This window comes from Fringilla coelebs, assembly GCF_963513975.1.
Source record: "Fringilla coelebs genome assembly, chromosome: 8".
Taxonomy (NCBI): domain Eukaryota; kingdom Metazoa; phylum Chordata; class Aves; order Passeriformes; family Fringillidae; genus Fringilla; species Fringilla coelebs.
In genome coordinates, this window is record NC_140066.1 from 17,013,864 (window position 1) to 17,032,949 (window position 19,086).

The 19,086-nt window shown below is 41.7% G+C and overlaps 1 protein-coding gene across 33 annotated transcripts in view; it reads left to right on the forward strand.

Moving 5' to 3' along the window:
- Positions 1–19,086, forward strand: part of SORBS1 (sorbin and SH3 domain containing 1) — a 161,465-nt gene that overhangs the window by 83,013 nt on the left and 59,366 nt on the right. For 6 of the 33 annotated variants that reach the window (XM_084210811.1, XM_084210812.1, XM_084210814.1 and 3 more), the window contains 4 exons: positions 12,750–12,805; positions 13,632–13,697; positions 15,678–15,773; positions 18,752–18,871. In XM_084210811.1, coding sequence (XP_084066937.1) covers positions 12,796–12,805; positions 13,632–13,697; positions 15,678–15,773; positions 18,752–18,871 — 292 coding nt within the window. In that variant the 5' untranslated portion in view covers positions 12,750–12,795. Of the gene's footprint in view, positions 1–4,041; positions 4,122–12,749; positions 12,806–13,631; positions 13,698–14,786; positions 14,865–15,677; positions 15,774–18,751; positions 18,872–19,086 lie in introns of those variants that run through there. The other 27 variants (XM_084210783.1, XM_084210789.1, XM_084210810.1 and 24 more) reach the window with 15 other exon arrangements.

The window sequence follows — 19,086 nt, forward strand, 5'->3', positions numbered from 1 at the left end:
AGGTGCCTGCTAAACAGCTGATCACTCCCAGCTTGTGCTGGTGTAAGAGTCTGTCCACCTCCCGTAGAGTTCTGCAGTCAGAACACAACAGCAGCAGGTGCCATGTCTCTCGCTGATGTTTCCCTTAAGATGCTGTAGATGCTGAGTGCAGGTAAACTGGGATCCTACCAGGTGGTATCTCACTCTGTTTTAAATGGGGCATCACCAATCTCCAGTACAGCCTTAATTTTCAACAGCCAAAAGGGACACTAGGACAGTACTTCAATCTTCAGCAAGCAAGACAAATTTTGCATTTGCTTTTCTCAGCCACTTGAGAAAATTTTGTAGCACTTTGTTTTGTATTATCTGCTATTCTCTCTCTATGCTTGTCAGGTTATGTGCTTTCACTGGATTAGTACATACCTTGTTACAAGAACCTCTTGCTGGCCCTTAACTTCTGTCCTGAAGACTTGCTCCTACTGACAGATTAAGCTCCTGTCTAGGGTTCTTAAAAGACCTGTATACATCTTCCCAAGGAATTTTTCTCAGTCGCTAATGACAGTCTGAACCCCTCATGCCATGCAGATTCAGCTGGAAGTGCTTCCTGAGCCCTTGTGCAGTTGGAAGGAGCAGCCCGGCAGACTGTAGGGGCTGCTGATGACAGTATTTCATTCTGCAGGGGTGCTGCTTCCCTTGCATTTCATCTGGCAGGGCTGAGATGCAGAATTCAGGCTCAGGTCAAGGGGGTCCCTGTGTTTGGAGCTTTGGGGCAAAGTGGGGCACATCTTTTTTAGCAGGGAGGGTGCTGTCATACTGTCCTAACCACAGCCTGGGTGGCTGTTTTGTAACAAAGCAGGGCAAGGATGTTGGGTGAATGAGTTTGTGCTCATTGACAGTACTGGGTGGAACTCTGGCAGCAATGTGTTATTTTGGCTGAGTTTTGTTTTGCAATTCAAACCCTGGAACTGAACTAAAAGCACTAGCATGATGTAAGCTTGCTTGCCTTCCTCCTCCATCTGCAGAATGAAGTAACTTCAATCACTTTTGTTTAGCATTTCCCAGATCTATCAAAAGTACCTCCTTTTCTAAACTGCATGTCACAGCACCTCTGCCTTCTTCTGGTTGCTGGAAAGCCTAGTCCCATAGCGTATTGGGGTGGCATAAAAGAACTAGTATAGCTGTGTGATATTGACCAAAATAAAAAAAACTGCACGGGTTGTGCAACAGAACTTTCCAGGGTAGCTTATAACTGGTAAAATTACTCCCTCCAGTGAAAACAGGTTTGTCCAGTGGCTACTAGATCAGGCGTCCAGAATATCCTAGAACCAGCATCTATTTCTGTTATGCCAAAGACTTCCTTTGTTGACAAAATGAATCTGTTCCTTTTTGCTATTTCCTTCCACCATTATGGTGAAGTTATCTTTCACAAAGACATGGTATTATGGGGAAAAACACAGCAAAGATTGTGCAGCAGCAGATGCCAAGAAAATTGCAGTGCACAATACATTAGTACAGTGGGTTGATGGTAAAACAACAACACTTCATAAATTTAGCTTTTTATCCTGCACTCAAGGTTGACTTTAGAAACAACCAAGCTTTGTGGCCCTGTAGCCAGGCAAAGCTTGGTGCTCTTCACCCAGGTGGAATTCTGTGAAAATTCTGGTTTCCATTCAAGTGGTGGTCTGTAACAGAAACTCCTCCCTCCTTGCCAAACCTCTAAGCTGGTTTCTGCCAAGACCAGGAATGTTTCAAACCCCAGCTTGATCTCACCATCCTAACTTTGGACCTGAGCCAACTTCTGGATCCTTCCTTACTTTGCCTCTCCCTAGGTGCCATGCTTTCATTCACTGGCTGTTATTCATACAGTATTTATTTTTTTAAATCACTGTCATTTTTGTTACCTGAAGACAAACTATCAGGGGCTTGTTTCTAATCCCCTGCTGCACAGTAAATGCAGCTTCCAACTGACCCGCTCTCATGTGGTCCAGGCTTCACTGCAGACATGAAGGAGGTCAAGAAGGTTGTCTTTGGGTTCTGATGGGTATCTCCTGTTGCCTACTGTGTAAACTGTGTTTCATGTTGTGTAAATAAGTGTGTTTCAAATAATTGGAGTTGGTGATGACTGCACAGCTTATTTTGGAGAATGTGGGGGGTTTGTTGGCTTTTCTGGTTTGTTTTTGAGAACCACATGAGGTTAAGGTTTTTTGTCCAGTTGATTGGTTTGCATTTTTTTTTTTGTAAATAAGAGAGTAGGGTCTGACCATTCAAAACGTAAATATTGTTTTCCATCACCCTTTATTCTGACTGTTGATATGTCTGAAATGACCCTCTTCCTCCACCCAAATCAAACACACTGCAAATATAAAGGGACTAGAACCTAAATCTAGATCCAGGCCTGAGTTTTGCTAATAGTGTCTGGTATCTGCTGTGGTGGATGATATCAAAAGCCCAGGTACAAGCTCCCCAACATTAGTCTTTGGAATGTGGTAGCAAATGTGGGCTCCAGAGCCCTTTGTTTACTCTGATTAGAATTACCACTGCCATGTCAACACTGAGGTTTGGGATTGGTCTTCAATGCAGTAAAATAGAGCAGCCCTTTCTCTCCCCTTAGCCAATATACCAAGTCAGAGTTATGCCTATTTTGGTTTACACTGAAATGCTTCATTGTAAGGGAGGGAAGTATTGGGATGCTAAAGGATTTATTGGGGAGGAAAAAGGAGAGCTTGTGTTGCTGAGTCAGCATGAGACAGAGGATCAGTGTGGGTTTTGACAGAGGATCAGTTTTATCAGAGGATATGTGTAGGTATTTGGAGACCTTTGTTCTTGTCCTTTGCCAACATTTTACTGAAAGAATCAGTAGTGTAAGCTTTGACCTACAGAATCAGCTTTGCTCTATGCCCTTCTGCAATCAGCAACTCTTGCCATCTGTGTTGCTTTCTAGGTCTCATTTGAATGCTGAGATGCTCGACTTGCAATAATTTTCAGTACATTTTATCAGTCTGTAAGTTTGGCAGCAGATCAGTGCCTGTACGTGTGTATTTGAGGAATCGAAATCCAGGGACAGGCTGCAAATAGAGACACATTGGAGTGTCACTCATGAAAGCCAGTGCTGGTGACAAAGGATAGTACCAAGAGGCTTAGGGGCCTCCTTCAAATTATTTCCACTATTAAATTACCACTTGCTCTTGCATGAGCCAGCCTCCAAGGTCTGATTTGAGGGAGTCTTTATCCCAGTTGTTAGTGTTGCAGGCATTGGCTGTGGAAGGAAGGGTGATTCTGTGCTGCAGTTTGCCTTCCTCACTAAGGGGCTGCCCAGGCCTGGGGATGTGAGATACTCTCACTCTCCTAAAAGCTGCCTTCACCTCCACTCCACGGCAAGGTTAAGGTTGCCAAGCCGCACTGTGGTGGGGACACTCCACTCTATTACTGCTGATGGCTCAGAAACTTCTTTTATTGCCTGTTACAATGCTCAAGGAGTGGGCATATAATATGTAATAGCCATACAGCAGTTAGTTTCCCCTTGTGTCATGTCAGGTATTTATGCTACAAATCTCAACTGCCAAGAGCAGAAACTTTAGCTGCCCCTTCAGCTCCTAGCCATTGAAATAGGATCTGCAATGTCCAGTGCTAATGAAAATTTTCCTTCCTAGACAAGTGGATGCTGCCTGATTTAAAAAAAAAACAGAAAAGTGCTTTTTCAAGTCCTTTCCCTGTAATTTAACATCCCTTCAAGGTCTTTGTCACTTCTCAAGTACATCCCATACCAATGCTACCCTGGAGTGTCACCTCCAACCTTTTCCCCTTCCCCAGCTCCAGAGCTGCAGGAAGAGACAGTGTCCTTTGTGATGACAGTGGCAGGGGAGTGACAGGCAGGCTGGGTGGGGGTGGCTGTTGGTGAGCAAGCCTAGTGACAGGATGGGGTGACTAAGAACCAGCTGGCTAATTAAAGCACAGCAGTAGGAGGAGCAAAGTATTTAAGGGTGCCAGAGAGAATGAGAGATGTCTCCACAAATTTCTTACACTTCAGCAGCCAAGTGACTGGGCAACACAGTGAAAGGTTTTCTTAACTCTTTCATGCCTCTCATGGAATGAAATCAAGAGACTGAGAAAATGGCTCCATTGACTGAAAAGGCTGAATTGAGGTAAGGACACCAGTATGGTTTTTAGTCACAGTTAGTCACATCTACCTCTGCTAGACCTGCTGTGAGCTGAACTCCCAGGACTTATGTGACTCTGGCACATGCTAATATACACTGAGTGGGTAGGTCTGGTGGGCAGTGCACACTGATTTTCAGAATGCTGCTTTCATTTGGATAGGTATTTCTGGTTGCTGATTGAAAAGAGGCAAATCAACGTAGTCATTACATGGGTTTGTGTTCTCATTAAGGGAAATGGGCGTGTCCTTGCCTCCTTACCCTAGTGACTGGATCTTTTAATGGGAAGGAGAAATTGAAAGGAGTTCCTGAATGCAGATTCTGAGGCAGCTACTTAAGAGGAAAGTGAAGAGAATGGATGTGGAATTCTCAGCAATATATGAATCTGTCACCTGAGGCAGGAGGAGTCGGGGAAGTAAAGATGAGGACTGACATCTGGAATGTAATTTTCTGCTATTTCTGGAGACACTTGGAATGCCAGACTGTTGCTTCACCCATCAGTTTGGTTTTCTGCAAGTGTTTTCAGTAGTGAGTAGAGAAGCAGTCACTGTGTGCTTCCTTCTGGCATGTAGCTGACTCTGGAGGCAGCACAGTCCATCAGGACTAGCAAACCAGTGGCCAGCCATCTGAGCTTTGCTGAGACCACTTCGTGTCTGATATCCAGGCAGATGAATTAGTCCCCTGGCAATTTTGCTAGCATAGCAGTGCTTCCAGGTTGGAAAAGGCTAAAGAAAATGAGCTTGTCTTATATCAGCTTGCTTCTAACTAGGCTTGTCAGAGATGTGTTGGCAGTATTGTATGCCTGGCTCCCTGTGTGCTTTGGTTAGACTTAGCTTTGTGTGGTTCTCTGGAGGTTGTTGCAGTTGTTTGTAAAGAAGACCAACTCTCAAACGGATTTTACTTATTTTGAAACAATAAAAAGCAACCTGTATGACTGATACTTATAAGGGCCCTGGTACACTATGCCAGATCAGCTAGTTTTGGATGTTGCATAGGATAGAGGCCCAAATCTTCCATCTTGGTATAAAATAAGACTATCACCTATATGTCTCAAAAAGTATTAGCTGTTGCCTAGTGAGTGTTTGTACAGAGCTTTAGAACAGCAGCTTTAGAACAGCTAATGCTAGAAGAGGTTGTAATTAACATTTGGTGTGGTTGCCACAGTGAGCACTCATTCAGGCCTGCACAATCCCTCTGCCTTACACAACTGGAAATCTCAAGATGTGTCTGGAATGGCAGCATTAAAGTATCTAGAGTATCTGTTTTATATCTCAAAGGGCATCAGTGTCTTCTCTTTACTCTAATTTTTATTAAATGTTTGTAAACTGGATGTGAACTTTGAGACACTAGTCATTCTCTAATTACTGTTTCTACTTAATGGAACTTCCTCTTATTTACTACTTTACTGTTTGAGTGTGTGTGATAAAGGTGAAGACAGCCTTTGTAGTCTTTGTTATACAAAGTCATGCAAGAGAAGCTGCTGGATGTTGTTTAGATGATCTAATTGATTTGTATTTATAGAATGCCATTCACTGTAGTAAATGCAGTGCAGTGTTTGTGTCCCTCAATCCTGCAGTCAGCTGAATGGGTTCATTGTTATACATAATTAGGGCTTCTGGAATTTGGGTCTGTTTATTTACAGCAATTGTTCTGCCGAGGCACAAGTGGCCCCATATCAGAGGTCTGCAGAGAGTTAGGTGCAGTACCTAGAGCACCCCAGCTGCACAGCTCTTACAAGTAGTCTCACAACAGCTTGAACTCAATGAATCCTCCATTTCTTCCAGCTGAAGTACAAAGCCAGCATCCTCTTGGCTAGGTGCGGTCATTGCAGATTGAAAGATTTTCCTTTTGCAGCAAAGGTAAATCGGGTGTCATGGAAGGAATTACCCCTTACCTGTAAATAAATTCCAATTTCAGTAGTTGTGTGCTCCTTGCCCCAGTTCCTGTGTGAATCTCAGTTCAGTGTCCTGAACAGTCCCAGGTTGTGGTATGCTGTTAAATTGTTTACAGCCTTCCCTGGAGCTGGCAGCCTGAGATCTGTGTCCAGTGAGCTCCCTTTTATAGGATTTACATCGGCTTGTTTGTAACGTCTTTCCATCTATGAGATATGATCACACATATTGCAGATAAATCTGAACAGAAATCTCAACTGCTGCTGCTGTCAAGTGCTGTGCTTTGTGTCTTTTGCTAAGATGGAGATGAGACTTTATTTAAAATATCCTGGAAAATGTTGGTTTTCTTTCTGAAGTTTCAAAATGTTCATGTGAGTTGCTTGGGTGTATGGGTGTGGCAGAAAGGCATTTGTTTCTTCAGCTGACGCCCAGGATACATGGGCCAGGGCTACTGTCATCATGTCTCAGCCACCCAATACAGAAGACAGAGGGGGCAGTCATGACAGACTCAGGAGGAAGTCAAAGCCCAGTTACAGTGTATTTGGAGTTTACTGTCAGGAGAAGAAATGTTTTTGACTGTAAGGCAGGGATGTAAGCAGTTTCTTATCCAGAGGGAATGGTGGTAAAGTGCATGTCAAGTCTGCTGTCAGCCAACCTTCTGAATGGCTGTTTTTCAACCCTAAGTCTGCAGCAGAGCCGGAGGTTGATGGCTCAAGCTAGAGCCACCTTTCATCCACACTATCTTCCAGGTATAAGTCAGTGTTTTTTAATGAAGGTTTAATGGCTAGTATGAAATTATTCCAGTCTGTTTCTTTGCAGGGAGGTTCCTATAGACATCAAGTCACTATTGGAACCAGCACTAATCATGGAATTCATTTTATTATAGAGGTCAGAGGTAGAATGGACAAAAAGAGATGATTTACCTTTCCAGCCTTGCTGTTCAGCTGTTGGGCATGTCAACTGTAGGCTTTGCTCTCTGGCTTTGTGACGTTAAGTGGAGTTTGGACTTCGGCCTGCCGACCTTTTAAAGTCTTTCACTATTTGCCAGATTTTAATGAGATGGGTAGCAGCATGCTGGCCAATTTCTTTGGAAATGCAATTGCACTTCTGAGGAAGACTCAGAGGTGCAATGGCTTTCTAAAGATGAGTGGATAGGGGTAAGTGCAAGGAGGAAGACCTGCTTAAACAGAAAAATTGTGTTAGTGCAAAACAATTTATCTGTAGCTGCTCATGAATATGATTTAGGTCGCAAATGAGAAACAGCATTCATGCCATAAGAGGAATGAGTTCTGGAGCAGGCTTCCAGGAAGAGCAGTGGAGGCGGGAAATTTTAGCAGTTTTAAGCTGGAATGTGAAGTGTTCTTGCACAGGGTTGTATGACACAGTTGCCTGCAATAGCATGGGAGTAGGCTGGATGACCCAGGAGATTCTTTTCTGCCCCCTGCTCCACAAGTGGTGACCTTGAGCTGAGTCAACTCAGGTTGCAGTAAACTTTGTTTACTCTGAAGCTGAGGACCGTAAGATGACTTAGTTCAAAAGCATCTCGGAATTCTTAAAGCTGTAGCTCCTAATTTACATTTCCTATTTAATTTTTGTTATTTAGAGAGGCACATTCCTTATATATTGCACAAAAACTGGCACCTATGCCCCAGATAATTTAATTTGCCCATTTGGAAGGGCAACAGACCCGCACTGTATTTAAAGGAAAAAAAGGAAGTAGTACTGCATTTGAAATGTGCTGTGTTTGTTTATTGTAACAGCTGTAAGTTCAATTATTTATAAGAACACCTTATCCAAGCTGGTGTGTAATGATGCCATTTGTTTCATTTAGTAAGCTTTCAGTCCTCTCTCTCTGCTGTCTTAACACTTGCTGAAGAGTGTGTGGAAGCTGTTGTCTTGTACAGAATTGGTGTGATTATTCTATGTGCACTGCTTGCTTACTCACAGGCTTTTCATTACTTTTATTCTTAGGAGCATAATGTCTTCTGAAGGAATGACAGGATGTTCTTTAACCCTTTAAAATAAAAATGACAGACAATATCTTTTAAGTATTCCAGAATAAGAAAATAATGATAGTTGAAGAGGGAGCTGATTGCTGGGTTAACCTGAGCTGCCTGCCTCTATTCTTTTTCTTCTTGTCACGTTTTATATGGCACGAGGTGAGAAGTGCACAGGAGATGTGTTTTTCCAGAAAGTTCCTTTAAGCAGAGGAACGTGCTGGTGGGAGGCACTGACTGCAATGCAGCTCTTTGCCCACTTTCCCGATTTGGGACTCTCTATTGCTGACATGGCTCGTTGAAGAGGAGCATTTGGGTCAGGGACACTGATGGCACTGTGAGAAAGGGTGTGAAACAAATGAGTGCTGCCAGTGATGTATAAGACCTGACCAGGTGAAAAGTTTTGTGATTGCTAATCATCCTTCTAGTCTGAAAGCTTGCAACTTTTCTGATAGCCTCAACTTCTACTTTATACTAATATACATAAGAATTTGGTTTTTCATTTAAATGCATCCGCAAAGCACTTAAAGTTCTTGTATTTAGAGAGAAAACTTTGAAAATGTGAAAAACTTGAAACTGAGAAAAATAAAGGAGTCTACATTTCAGGAATATAAGGGACAAGCACAATAAGTTTTGAATGTTCATCTCATGCATATCAATTGGTTTAAAATGCTATGTGAGTCACCAGAGCTGTCAGTAATAACAAGGGAAGAAAGGAAGTTACTTTTCCCCACACTCGCATTAGACCACCAAAAATAATGACGGCCCACGACTGTTAGCTGAGATACCAGTGACCTAAGAGCATGTGTCCTTGCTCAGAACTATTAATGAGCTGTTTGTTACCCCTGCCTTTGTAGGGGGAGTATTCAAGCCTTTAGAGCATGTGAGATAATCCAGACAGGCTGTACAGAAGTGGTTGCCACTTATCTGCATTCCTCCTAAATAGGCTTCTGAACATGCTGCTCTCTTTTCCACACCAAGTAGGGAAGGGACTGCAGCCTTGGAGAAATGTGTTGGGGGTGAAAGGGAGGAAGGAAAAGTTAAACATCCGTCTAGAGGTAGGACTGAACTGACAAGGAGTTGGTGGATGTTACGTATGGACATTGGCATGTTCAGGGTTACAGCTGCTGGCTTATGCCCTGAGGAATTCATTACCTTTCATTGTGTTTTGCATGTGTGCAGCTTTGAAGCCTTTGTTGCTATGTCTGTTGTTTCAGGAAAGGCACTAATTCCAGTCTGGCAAGGACACACTGGTTAGCTGGTTGGAGCAGGGAGCTGAAAGGAGACATGTGGGGGTTTTGCTTTGGAGTCCTTTTTCTAGTATTTTTCTTTTTTTCTTTGCCTGATCTGACAACAGGGAGTTCTCAGTTTTTAACACTGACATGAGGGACCTCATTCTTGGTTCCCTTTGAAATGCTCCGTTCTGAAGTACTGCGGTGCATACTCTTTGTGTCTGCAGGAACAGCTTGGCCATGAAAGTTCTTGAAGGGAGCAGCAAATGATTCCAGACCCACCTGTTTCCAGGGACAGCCTGTCTGCCCAGCCTGGCAGGGACTAGTCTACCTAAGGATGTACCATCCAAATGTCCATAGCACCCTGGCTTACAGCATGTGCCTTCCCAGCTGTTACAGGCCAATACTTGGCTGCACCGGCACCGTGGAGCCAGATGTGCTACCTGGCTGGACTGTCCATCTGATCCCAAGAGCAGCCCTAGGACTGAGATAGGCCTAACAGGACGTCAGTTTATGGTTTGGATCAAGTTGTGTGGAAGACAGGTAGAATAACTCCGTAGCCCTGATGCAATAAGGTGCCAAAGCATGTTCTCAACTCCAAATATGCACTGTAATTTTGTTCTAAACAGGAGTTATTTCTACTTGCATGCAGCAGATCTGTGTGCAGATTCTCAGCTGATCAAAATCAGCTTTTAAATGGAGTTTCTGGAATTAGACCAATGCAGGCACTCGGGATTGGTTACTCTCACCATGAGCACGCTGAATCCATTCTGTGTATGGGAACTTGCACTAAGCATGTGTTTGAGTGCTTGAAGGAAGCTGATTAGTTTCACAGTAAGTGAACACTGGATGCTTGTTATTTTAATTGAATTCCATAATTGCTAGTAAGTGTGGGGATATATGGAAAAGTAATTTTTCCAGATCCAATCTAGATCTAATGAGTTTGTACACATCTTCCACCTAATTTTAGCAATCTTCTTTAATTATCGCTTTATTTTTTTCCTCAAATCACTGGTTTGTAAAAGGCAATTTAATCTATTAATGCTAAATAATTATGGTTCTTTTTGGCGCGAATTCTTTCCTAAATGCTTTTCTTAATGCAGTGAAGGTCAGTGCTTTACGCTGTAAGCAATGTCAAGATTTGAATCAAAAAGACATGTTTGAAATCAGAGTTTTATGGCAGTTGTGATGTCACTGTTTCCAAACAAATTAGACTATTTAAAAGGGTGAAGCGTGTGGTCATGAGTTTGATTGCTCCCTATTGTGGGAGGGGAAGTGTTGCTCTGATATTGCAGCAGCGGTGGACCCTGCCTTTGTTCAGACATTATAGCCAGTAAATCCTCTTTCCTCTCCTGAAAAGCTTTCAATAATTCAATATATTGAATTATTTTTTTCCCACTCCTTTTTAATCTTGCCTACCAGAGGAAAGCATTGCAACCTCTTGGGGAAGCCTGGAGTGGAAGAAATTCTGTGTTGACTTGCATGAAGCCCATGGGGAGGGCCAGTGCTGAGTTAAAACACCTGGGTATCAGCAACCTCCTCAGCTTCACAGAGAGGCTTAGTTGATCCTAAAGCTGAGATGAGATTTACTGCAGTGTTGCCCCTTCTTGTGCTTTTCTTCTGGCCTGTGGAAGGACTGGTATTTATCCCAGTGAGTTTACCATGTAACATTTTTCTATGGGTAAAAGAGCACAATATTGCTACAAATCTCCTTAAGCTGGAAAACATAATTTTAGACTGTTTCTTTTTGATTTGCTTGAACTAAGGCATCTTTCTGGAATGCAAACTTGTGGAGATCAGAAGGACCATTATTGCTAAGTATGTTTGTCTACATTTTCAGGCTGTGTCAACCATTTCTATTTCAGGGACTCACTTCTAGTATAAAATGGTAGAAAGAAAAAGCAGATACTGTATGGGTAGGTAAAATCAGGCAGCCAGCCTTTCAAGCTGGACTCAGTTTTTGTTGTTGACTGGTTTTATACTATACCCCCCACTTTACATTGTATTTTACTGGGATCAACTTGGAGCTAGGCTGAATCCTGCTGAGGATTCTTGAACCACAATGTATATCTTATGTGTGTAGTTGAGTGAAGGAAATATTTAAACAATTAAGTGTTGGCAGCTGTTCCTAGGGTGGCTTGCTGGGGAGCTGAGATATTGTCTCATTTTATAGACTCATCTGTTACTATACTTGCTTGTTGGGTTTTCTTTCCTTTTGAGTGTCTGTTGAACATGCTCATTATATTCTGGCATGAAACAAATGCTGGTTAACAAATGCTGGTATGAAACAAATGCTGGTTAAGAAGGGGGATGCTTGAGGCAGGAGAACAAATTCAATTCCCTGAAGGTATTTTCACCTCTTACAGTGTTCCACTGCTGCCTCCAATTCATTTAAAAGGAAAAGTATTTCCAACTCTGTTGTTAGTTTCTTGTTTCCCCAAACAATTCTCCCTGTACACTTCAGTTTGGGCTTCTTGGTTTTGCATGATTTTGTGATTTCAGATGGATATGTCTATTGGTGTCATGAAAGCCATTAATTGTCTGGAGCTACACTTGATCTCACTTTCTTGGGGCCATCTTTTTGGTGGGGGGAGAGGTGGAGATTGGAACACAAAATTAAAGGACTTTTCATTCAACCTAGGACCTTTAAAGAGTTGAGCAATCTAGTCAAACACACTTTTTTTATTGGTAGAAATGCTCTTTGGCTATTCAAACCAACATCTTTGACATTGAAACCAGTTTGCTGCAGGTATCAAGTCCCCAGAGGAGTGAGGGAAGATAGGCTTCACAATTGTCCTCCACAGATTGGCATCACCATTAAAATTGACTTTTTCTTCTGATCCCCATCTGATACTTTTTCTCTTGGGTTGGCAATTTCACTGCCTTTGGTAACAGGAGAATTAAAGCTTCCAGCTTTCACTTACTGGAGTCTGATCCTGAAAATATCAGTAGCATTACACAGCTGGAAATGATTGGTGCAGAAGTTATAATATGCATTTGAACAAGTGCATCTCTTCTGTATTTTTATATCTTTCAAAGGAGAGACTAGCTTGATATGAGCAGCAGATTGCCTTGAAATATGGAAAAGCTCTAATTTGAGGGTTTTAGTTTAAAGCTTTTAGTGTCTCTTTGATTTTTTAAAGTTCTCTCAAAAGGTGATGCACAGTTTATATATTAGAAACCAGTCAGACTTGCACTTTGCCCTTTATGGATTCTTAGACTTAAATTAGCTATCTTTCAATTTCATATGAAGATTAGTCTTAAAGTCTGTAAGCAGTGTGCGTATTGCGTAGAAATAATCTTTAATTTCTGATAATTATCAGCAAAAAAATTTATATGGTGCTTGACATGAATCCACTTGGCATTTGAAAGTAATTTTTTTAAAGAAACTCTGACTGTTACCTTGACTCTTGTGGTGAATGTTCAGCATTGTGTCCAGTGCTGTCTGGACAGACTGAAACATAATGTAATCATTCTGCCTTTCACTCTAAACAGACATAAACAAAATCCAGAAGTGGAAAAGGCAAGTCCCTCTGCCACAATGAGCTCTGGTAAGTCTGTGTTGTTTTCTACTGGCACTCATTGGTCTTCCTTTGTATTACTAGTAATATTCCTGTTTGTTTCTGATGCAATTATTCACATTTGTTGCTTGAATTTTGGCCCAAAAAGCAGCTAGAAACATCTTGAACAGGAGTAGGTCCTGTAGCTTATTTCCATGTGGAATATAAGAATTCAAAATTACTGATAACCTGAGAAAACCATCTGAATTTGATATATTTTAGTAGAGATGAAAACATAGTTTGACATATGGATAGGAAAAAATCAACTGTTCAAAGAAAAACAAGGGACCGGGAAATGGGAGTTGGTTGGGAAGAGGGAAACTTCTGGGCTTGTCTGGGTAACAGGCTAAATCAGGATGAAAAATAAAACTTGAAGAGAGATCTGTAAGATCTGTAGAATGATATTCCCACTTAATTTTAGCATCTTAGCAAGTCTCAACTGGGGTATCATGTCCTGGTTTTGGCACAACATTTTGAAAAAAATGTGAACTATTTGAAGAGAGTCCAAAAAAACACGACCTGGGAATTCAGTGTAAGCACTGATAGGCTTACAGGCTGGTAAGCACTGGAACAGGTTGCATTAGGGTGGTGCTGGAAGTTTGTAAGAACTCGTTAGGCAAACATTTGTCAGGAGTGACAGAGGTAGATTTATTTCATTCATGTTCAGAAATAGGGCTTTAGATGAGCTTTGGAGCTTCTTTCTAGCACTGTCTCCTGTGTTTCCCTGAATTTACAAGAGCCAGTTTTATTCATGTCAGCTGAAGACTTTGTAGACTTGCAAAAATCTTTACTGAAAACCACTTCATTTGTCTTACAGAACATGAAGAAATTGATGTTGCAAAAACTGTTGTCAATGGGCTGAGCAGCAATGGACAAGAAAAAGGTGGGTTAAGATCTCCAGAGACACCTCCGCAGCTCCTCCCGTATGTCAGCTGGTGATGTGCTTGATTTTCCCGGAAATTCACTACAGCGGGGGCTTCCAAATTCAGTTCACTTGGCGACTGACACAAGAAAAGTCTTGTACTGCACCATGCTAGTAACAGCAACATTTCTTAGCTCAACAAGTGTTCTTTGTCTCTTTAAAGTGGCAGGCTGGACCTGCCTCTTTGTATATTTTTAGTGCTATATTGAGGAAGGCTGTGCACTACTTGTGGTACTTGTGAGCACCTGCAAATCGGTATCTTAGTGAGTTGAGACAGCATGGGTGTGTGGTGCCTGTGTGTGAACTGTGTTAATTTCAGGGAGAGGGGAAGGTTTGAATCTGGGATTATACAGCAGGAACTAATCATTTAAGTGATTAAAAAAATCTAAACAAACCAGTCTTCATGTTAACATCAGTGGGTTTGCAGTGTGCTTTGTAGCATTCAGTTTTGTGGAGTGATCGTGTCTGTTTTGGCAGAGTGAAAGTATGTGGGTATGGACTGATTTTCTGTTGGTTTAATTTCCTTTCTTTTCCTTTGATGCCTTTTTATAGTGGTTAGTATTTTGACTGCATTGTGGATGGATGAATTCAGTCAGTTTCAAAGCAGAACAGAATCAGGATTGTTTCCTAAGCCACAGGCTGTTTGATTTTGGATCTGTTGAATTCACAGGGTCTCTGCTCAGGAAGCAGTATGGAAAACAGGGATTGATTTGTCTTCTTCTTTTATAAAAAAAATTAAACAAACCTATCAAATTAAATACTAATGATTTTATGAGTTTTGAAAAAATTCTGTTAGGCTCTTTGCCCAGGCTTTTGTTGCTTGAGACCCCTTTTCTAGGTTGTGAAATCTGTGCTCTCCAGTTTTGCCGGGTATCAGAAAGATCTGCCACAAGAGGGGGCATACACACCACCCTGATGTCAATGCCTCCCTCTAAGCTGGCCCAGTGCTCAGTGCTAGGCTGTAAAGTATTAGAAATGTGGCTCCTCTTACTCCTGATTTTACAGGCATGAGATGGCGTGGAATGTGACGAGACATTTATCATTTTCCAGATAATACATGCAGGAAACAGGTTTTATAGAAGAAAATCCTGGCTCTGCAGAATCAAGAACACTACTCAAATTATGCTGGTAGAGTTATGATGTACAAGATGTTTATCTTGGCAGCTCCTGTTGAGCTTCACCTGTGATTAGTACTGCCTTTTTCACAATGACCCCTCTTTGTACCCATTGATTTGAACAGTTTTGTAACAATTGCTAGAGTTTTGCATAGTGCTGTGTGTGGTTTTCCCCAATGTTACCACATACAGTATAGTTAGTGTGCTAGCTAATGAAGTCAAGTAGAAATCTCGTCAATTTACTGTTTATATGGATGGATTTTTTTTTTCTGAAATAGCTATATGAATGCTATGCTTTGGCATGGGGCCTTTTTCAAGATTATTTTACTTCCTTCTGTTGTTGAACTTGTAAAAAATGAGCCATGAAATTCAGAATTCATGTAATGTGGCTAGTTTAATGTTCTTCTTTCAAGCTTTCAGTACTTGTTGGGTTTTTTCACTTTATTTTGTTTTTTTCGGAACCATATTAATGTTTTACTTAACATTTTTATTTTTGCACGTAGTGTACCTCAGTTAAATGATTACACTAAAATTTTTGATGGCTTCTAAAAACTAATGCTTTCAAATTCTTTTTGCCTGCAGCATAGTGGCAGTCAGCATTAGTCCATTCAGTAAGCAGTTCTGTATGCTGCATAAAACAGACACATCCTGAATAAGGGCGAATGAAGGGATATTTTTAACAGTTGCATTATTGCTCTCTAGACTGCTTTTGTATTTGAAATTTCCTGCTATTGTGTCTGCAAGTACGTTAGAAAATTTTGTGGCATGCTTCCCAAACTCTGTTCTTTCCTTTTTGGATGTGCCATTTACACTTTTGTGTTTGCAGCTGTTGACGTCCCTTTATGTACACGTTCTATTTCTGCCGTTAAAATAATCCCTGTGAAGAAAGTGAAAAGTTCTCCTCACCTAGTCCTGCCTACAGGTATCTTCTTTCCTCCCCTGCTATGCCTTAGTTAGCCATCATTGTCTCTCTCCTCTCTCCCTTTATCATTGTCTCTCTGCTTCACCCACATGCTCTGGCTAATTCTCAGCTTCATGCTCCTCTCACTCCTCCCAGAGCTGCAGATTTCATTGGTAGGTAATGCAGTTAGCTCTTGATGGCACAATACACTGTTTCTAATTACGCTGCTCTTCTGCAGACTTAATTGTGTCTGCTTGAATCTGGGATCATTGTAAGCTCTTCTACTAATGCTGGATTATGAAAAATATTGTTATTATTATTATAGACTCATTTTGAACCAAACTCCTGAAGAACCGAAGAATGTTTCCTGCATATCTTTGGTCTTTATGAAAACAAATGGTTCAAGCATAGTTCAACATTGGTGGTATAGTTTTGTGTTTCTGTACATGCACTGAATTAAATCCACATGTGAATGAGTAAGGATGTTAGGCTGTCACCCTCTCCCCAGGCGCATGCTTCCCCACTAGAAGTACAAGATTATGCTTGTACTTTGCTGGACAGTCAGGCTAGTGTAGCTGATACTGCTTGTCTCTCCTCATCTGTCACACATGTTCTTTGTTGAACTAGTACAGTGCTAATGTCCTGTTTAGTACTAGCTGCTGGATTTCTATACTGAGCAATTCAGATTCTTGTTTTCTGTCATTTTTGAGGGAATACATCATTCCAGACATTTGTTTTCATCTCCCAAGGTGAAATAGTCTGGCGAGATTTTATTTTCAAATATTTTCAAAGCATTTTAATTTTTTTTTTCATTCAGAGCATTTTTTTCTGACTCTTATTCTTTTGGTTCAGTATACAGGTTTAGTACAGATTTAATCTGTTGTATGGAAAATAAAATTAAAAAATGCATTGATTCCCAAATTTGATTCTCCTCCAATATGATGAAGATATTGTTTTGACATGTCATTCACGTTGAGCTCTGTTTCCATTTCTCTTCAGTGCCTGTGAAGCAAATGTAGGCATAGGGTTGTAGGAGGACAGCTAGCCTGCACTTTTGTGGATGTTTCTATCAGGCCTAATGACTCCCAACATTGTGTCCATGCTTTACAGTTAAAGCACTCTTAAAACCGGAGTCTTGCAGCTTAAACCTTTGTCCTGTGGTTTGAAAGTGAGCCCATAGAGTCCTTGGGCTCTGTCCTGTGCCATGTGGATGGGAATGATAGCCAGAACTGCACTCTTGGGCAAAAGGAATCCTGACCCTACCTGAATCATGCAAAAATCAGTCAGAGAAGTCAACTTCTATTTCACCAGGAATGTGGGTGACCTTAAGCTGTGATCAGCTGTGGTATATTTAAGGATGAAACACCTTTAGATGTGTCGGGTGGATAGTCTTTCCCCTCACAGAGGCTGCCTCAATGCTGCCTCAGTTAGCTAAAGGCTGAAATATAGGAAAGTATCCTCTGATTTCTTACTTACTCCATCCTTTTTATAGTCCTAAGTATGAATCTAAAACTGTGCTTTTTGTGAAATCCCTAAAGCATTGGAAACTCATAGAAGGGCTTCAACAGTGGACATTCCAGCTCAGAGGGCTTTCAGCGAGAGCCAGGAGTTTGGCATTCATTGAGTTTCTCCTCTTACTGCCATTGTTCATCTGGCATACTGATGTTTGCCCATGTTGTGGCCTCACTGACTGTGGTTTGCATGGTTTGCAACCTTAGCCAAGGTGTTACCACAGTCTCTAGGCACTGTACTGGTGTGGGTTTGGTGGGGCATTGCCTTCCTGAAATCAGCCAGGGAATACTGATCATCTCACGAATGTGGGCTGTTGTCTGGACAATACACAGCAGTCTTTGCCCCCTGTCCAGTTATAATAGCAGTTCCTAGAGAAGAGCTGCATCCTTTCCCATGCAGAGATAGAAGGATCCTCAACCCATAAAAATAAAAATTATTGAGTTGTCACTTGTGTAATGCAGCATGCACTCAGTACCTCTTCACACTCCCTGTGCAGTCATGGTAGGGCTGGTGCCTCTGTGTAGGTAAGTGAAGTCTGATGGCAGCTGCAGGGTCACTAATAGTGCATGAGAAGAGGAGGTGATGTGTTTGTCTATGGAAATAGCTTAGAGAAACAAGACACTTTTCAGGCTTGTGATTTCCAGAGGTATCTTAAAGGAAGCAACTCTCCAGAAAGATGTTAAGTAGGAGGAGAAAGAGAAGTAGCTTTGAAGTACTGGTTTGTTGTTACTTAATAGGATGACAGGAGGAGAAAACCCAAATCATGGACTGAAATACACAAAGGTAAGCCTGCACAGAAGCTGTGCTGAACTGTGCCTCAGCAAGGATGCTGGCATGGTCTGGTATCTGATCATGATTACAGGTTGATCTGAATAGGCATGTGTTAAATCTCCTGTTTTCCGGGATTTGGGTTCCTGTGTCAGAAGGTGGAACACTGCAATGAAGTGGGGAGATGGCAGGGAGGTGGCTTGCAGTGCCTTGCCTTTAGGTCATATTCAGTATTGTTAGAAGATTTTATCTTCCACTGGTCAAAAGTTTGGGGTTTTTTTTTCCTATTTCAGTCCTCAACAAAAGGCATTTTTAAGCTTTGGCACACAAAGTGTGTGCATTATCTGACTGGGACATCCCTATAGAAGAGCTACAGGTGTAATGGAAGACTTGCTAGCACAGTACCTCTGTACAAAGTAGAACAAAAATAGCAAGTGGCACTTGACCTTTGGTTCAAACACTCCTTTTTACCACCCTCCCTCTTAGCTCTGCTGCACCAACTCAGAACTTAACTGCTACATTCATCGATTACATGAATATAAACTGCTTTGATTTCTCAATGCTTTAAATACAGAGCTAATCTTCATCTGCACAAACATTACTAGATTGATTCACCTGGAGGCAGACATGCTAAAATTACTCTAGAGCTCTGATGGCTCCTGATAGCTTTGCATCATTCCTTTCTATGTGTTTCTTCTGTGCATGTGCATTTCCTGTAGAAATGGATCCCACAAAAGTCTGCAGTGGAAAAGGAGCTGTAACCCTCCGGGCAACTCCATCCTATGAAGGGAATCGGAATATCACTTCACCATGTCCTCAGGATGTTGAGCAACCTGAAAGTAAGTTGTGGAAGGTCAACTGGCATCTGTTACTCACAGTAACCTCAAGACAGGTCAGAAGTATCTTAGGCTTACTTTATAATTATGGTTTAAAGCCCAGAATTCCATAGCATAGTTGGAAACCTCTTGCAAAGACCAGACCAGTGGAGAGACTGACTCCTAGTGCAAGTTTCATGACCGCTCAGTCATTGACTATAGTTTGTCGGGAGCACCAA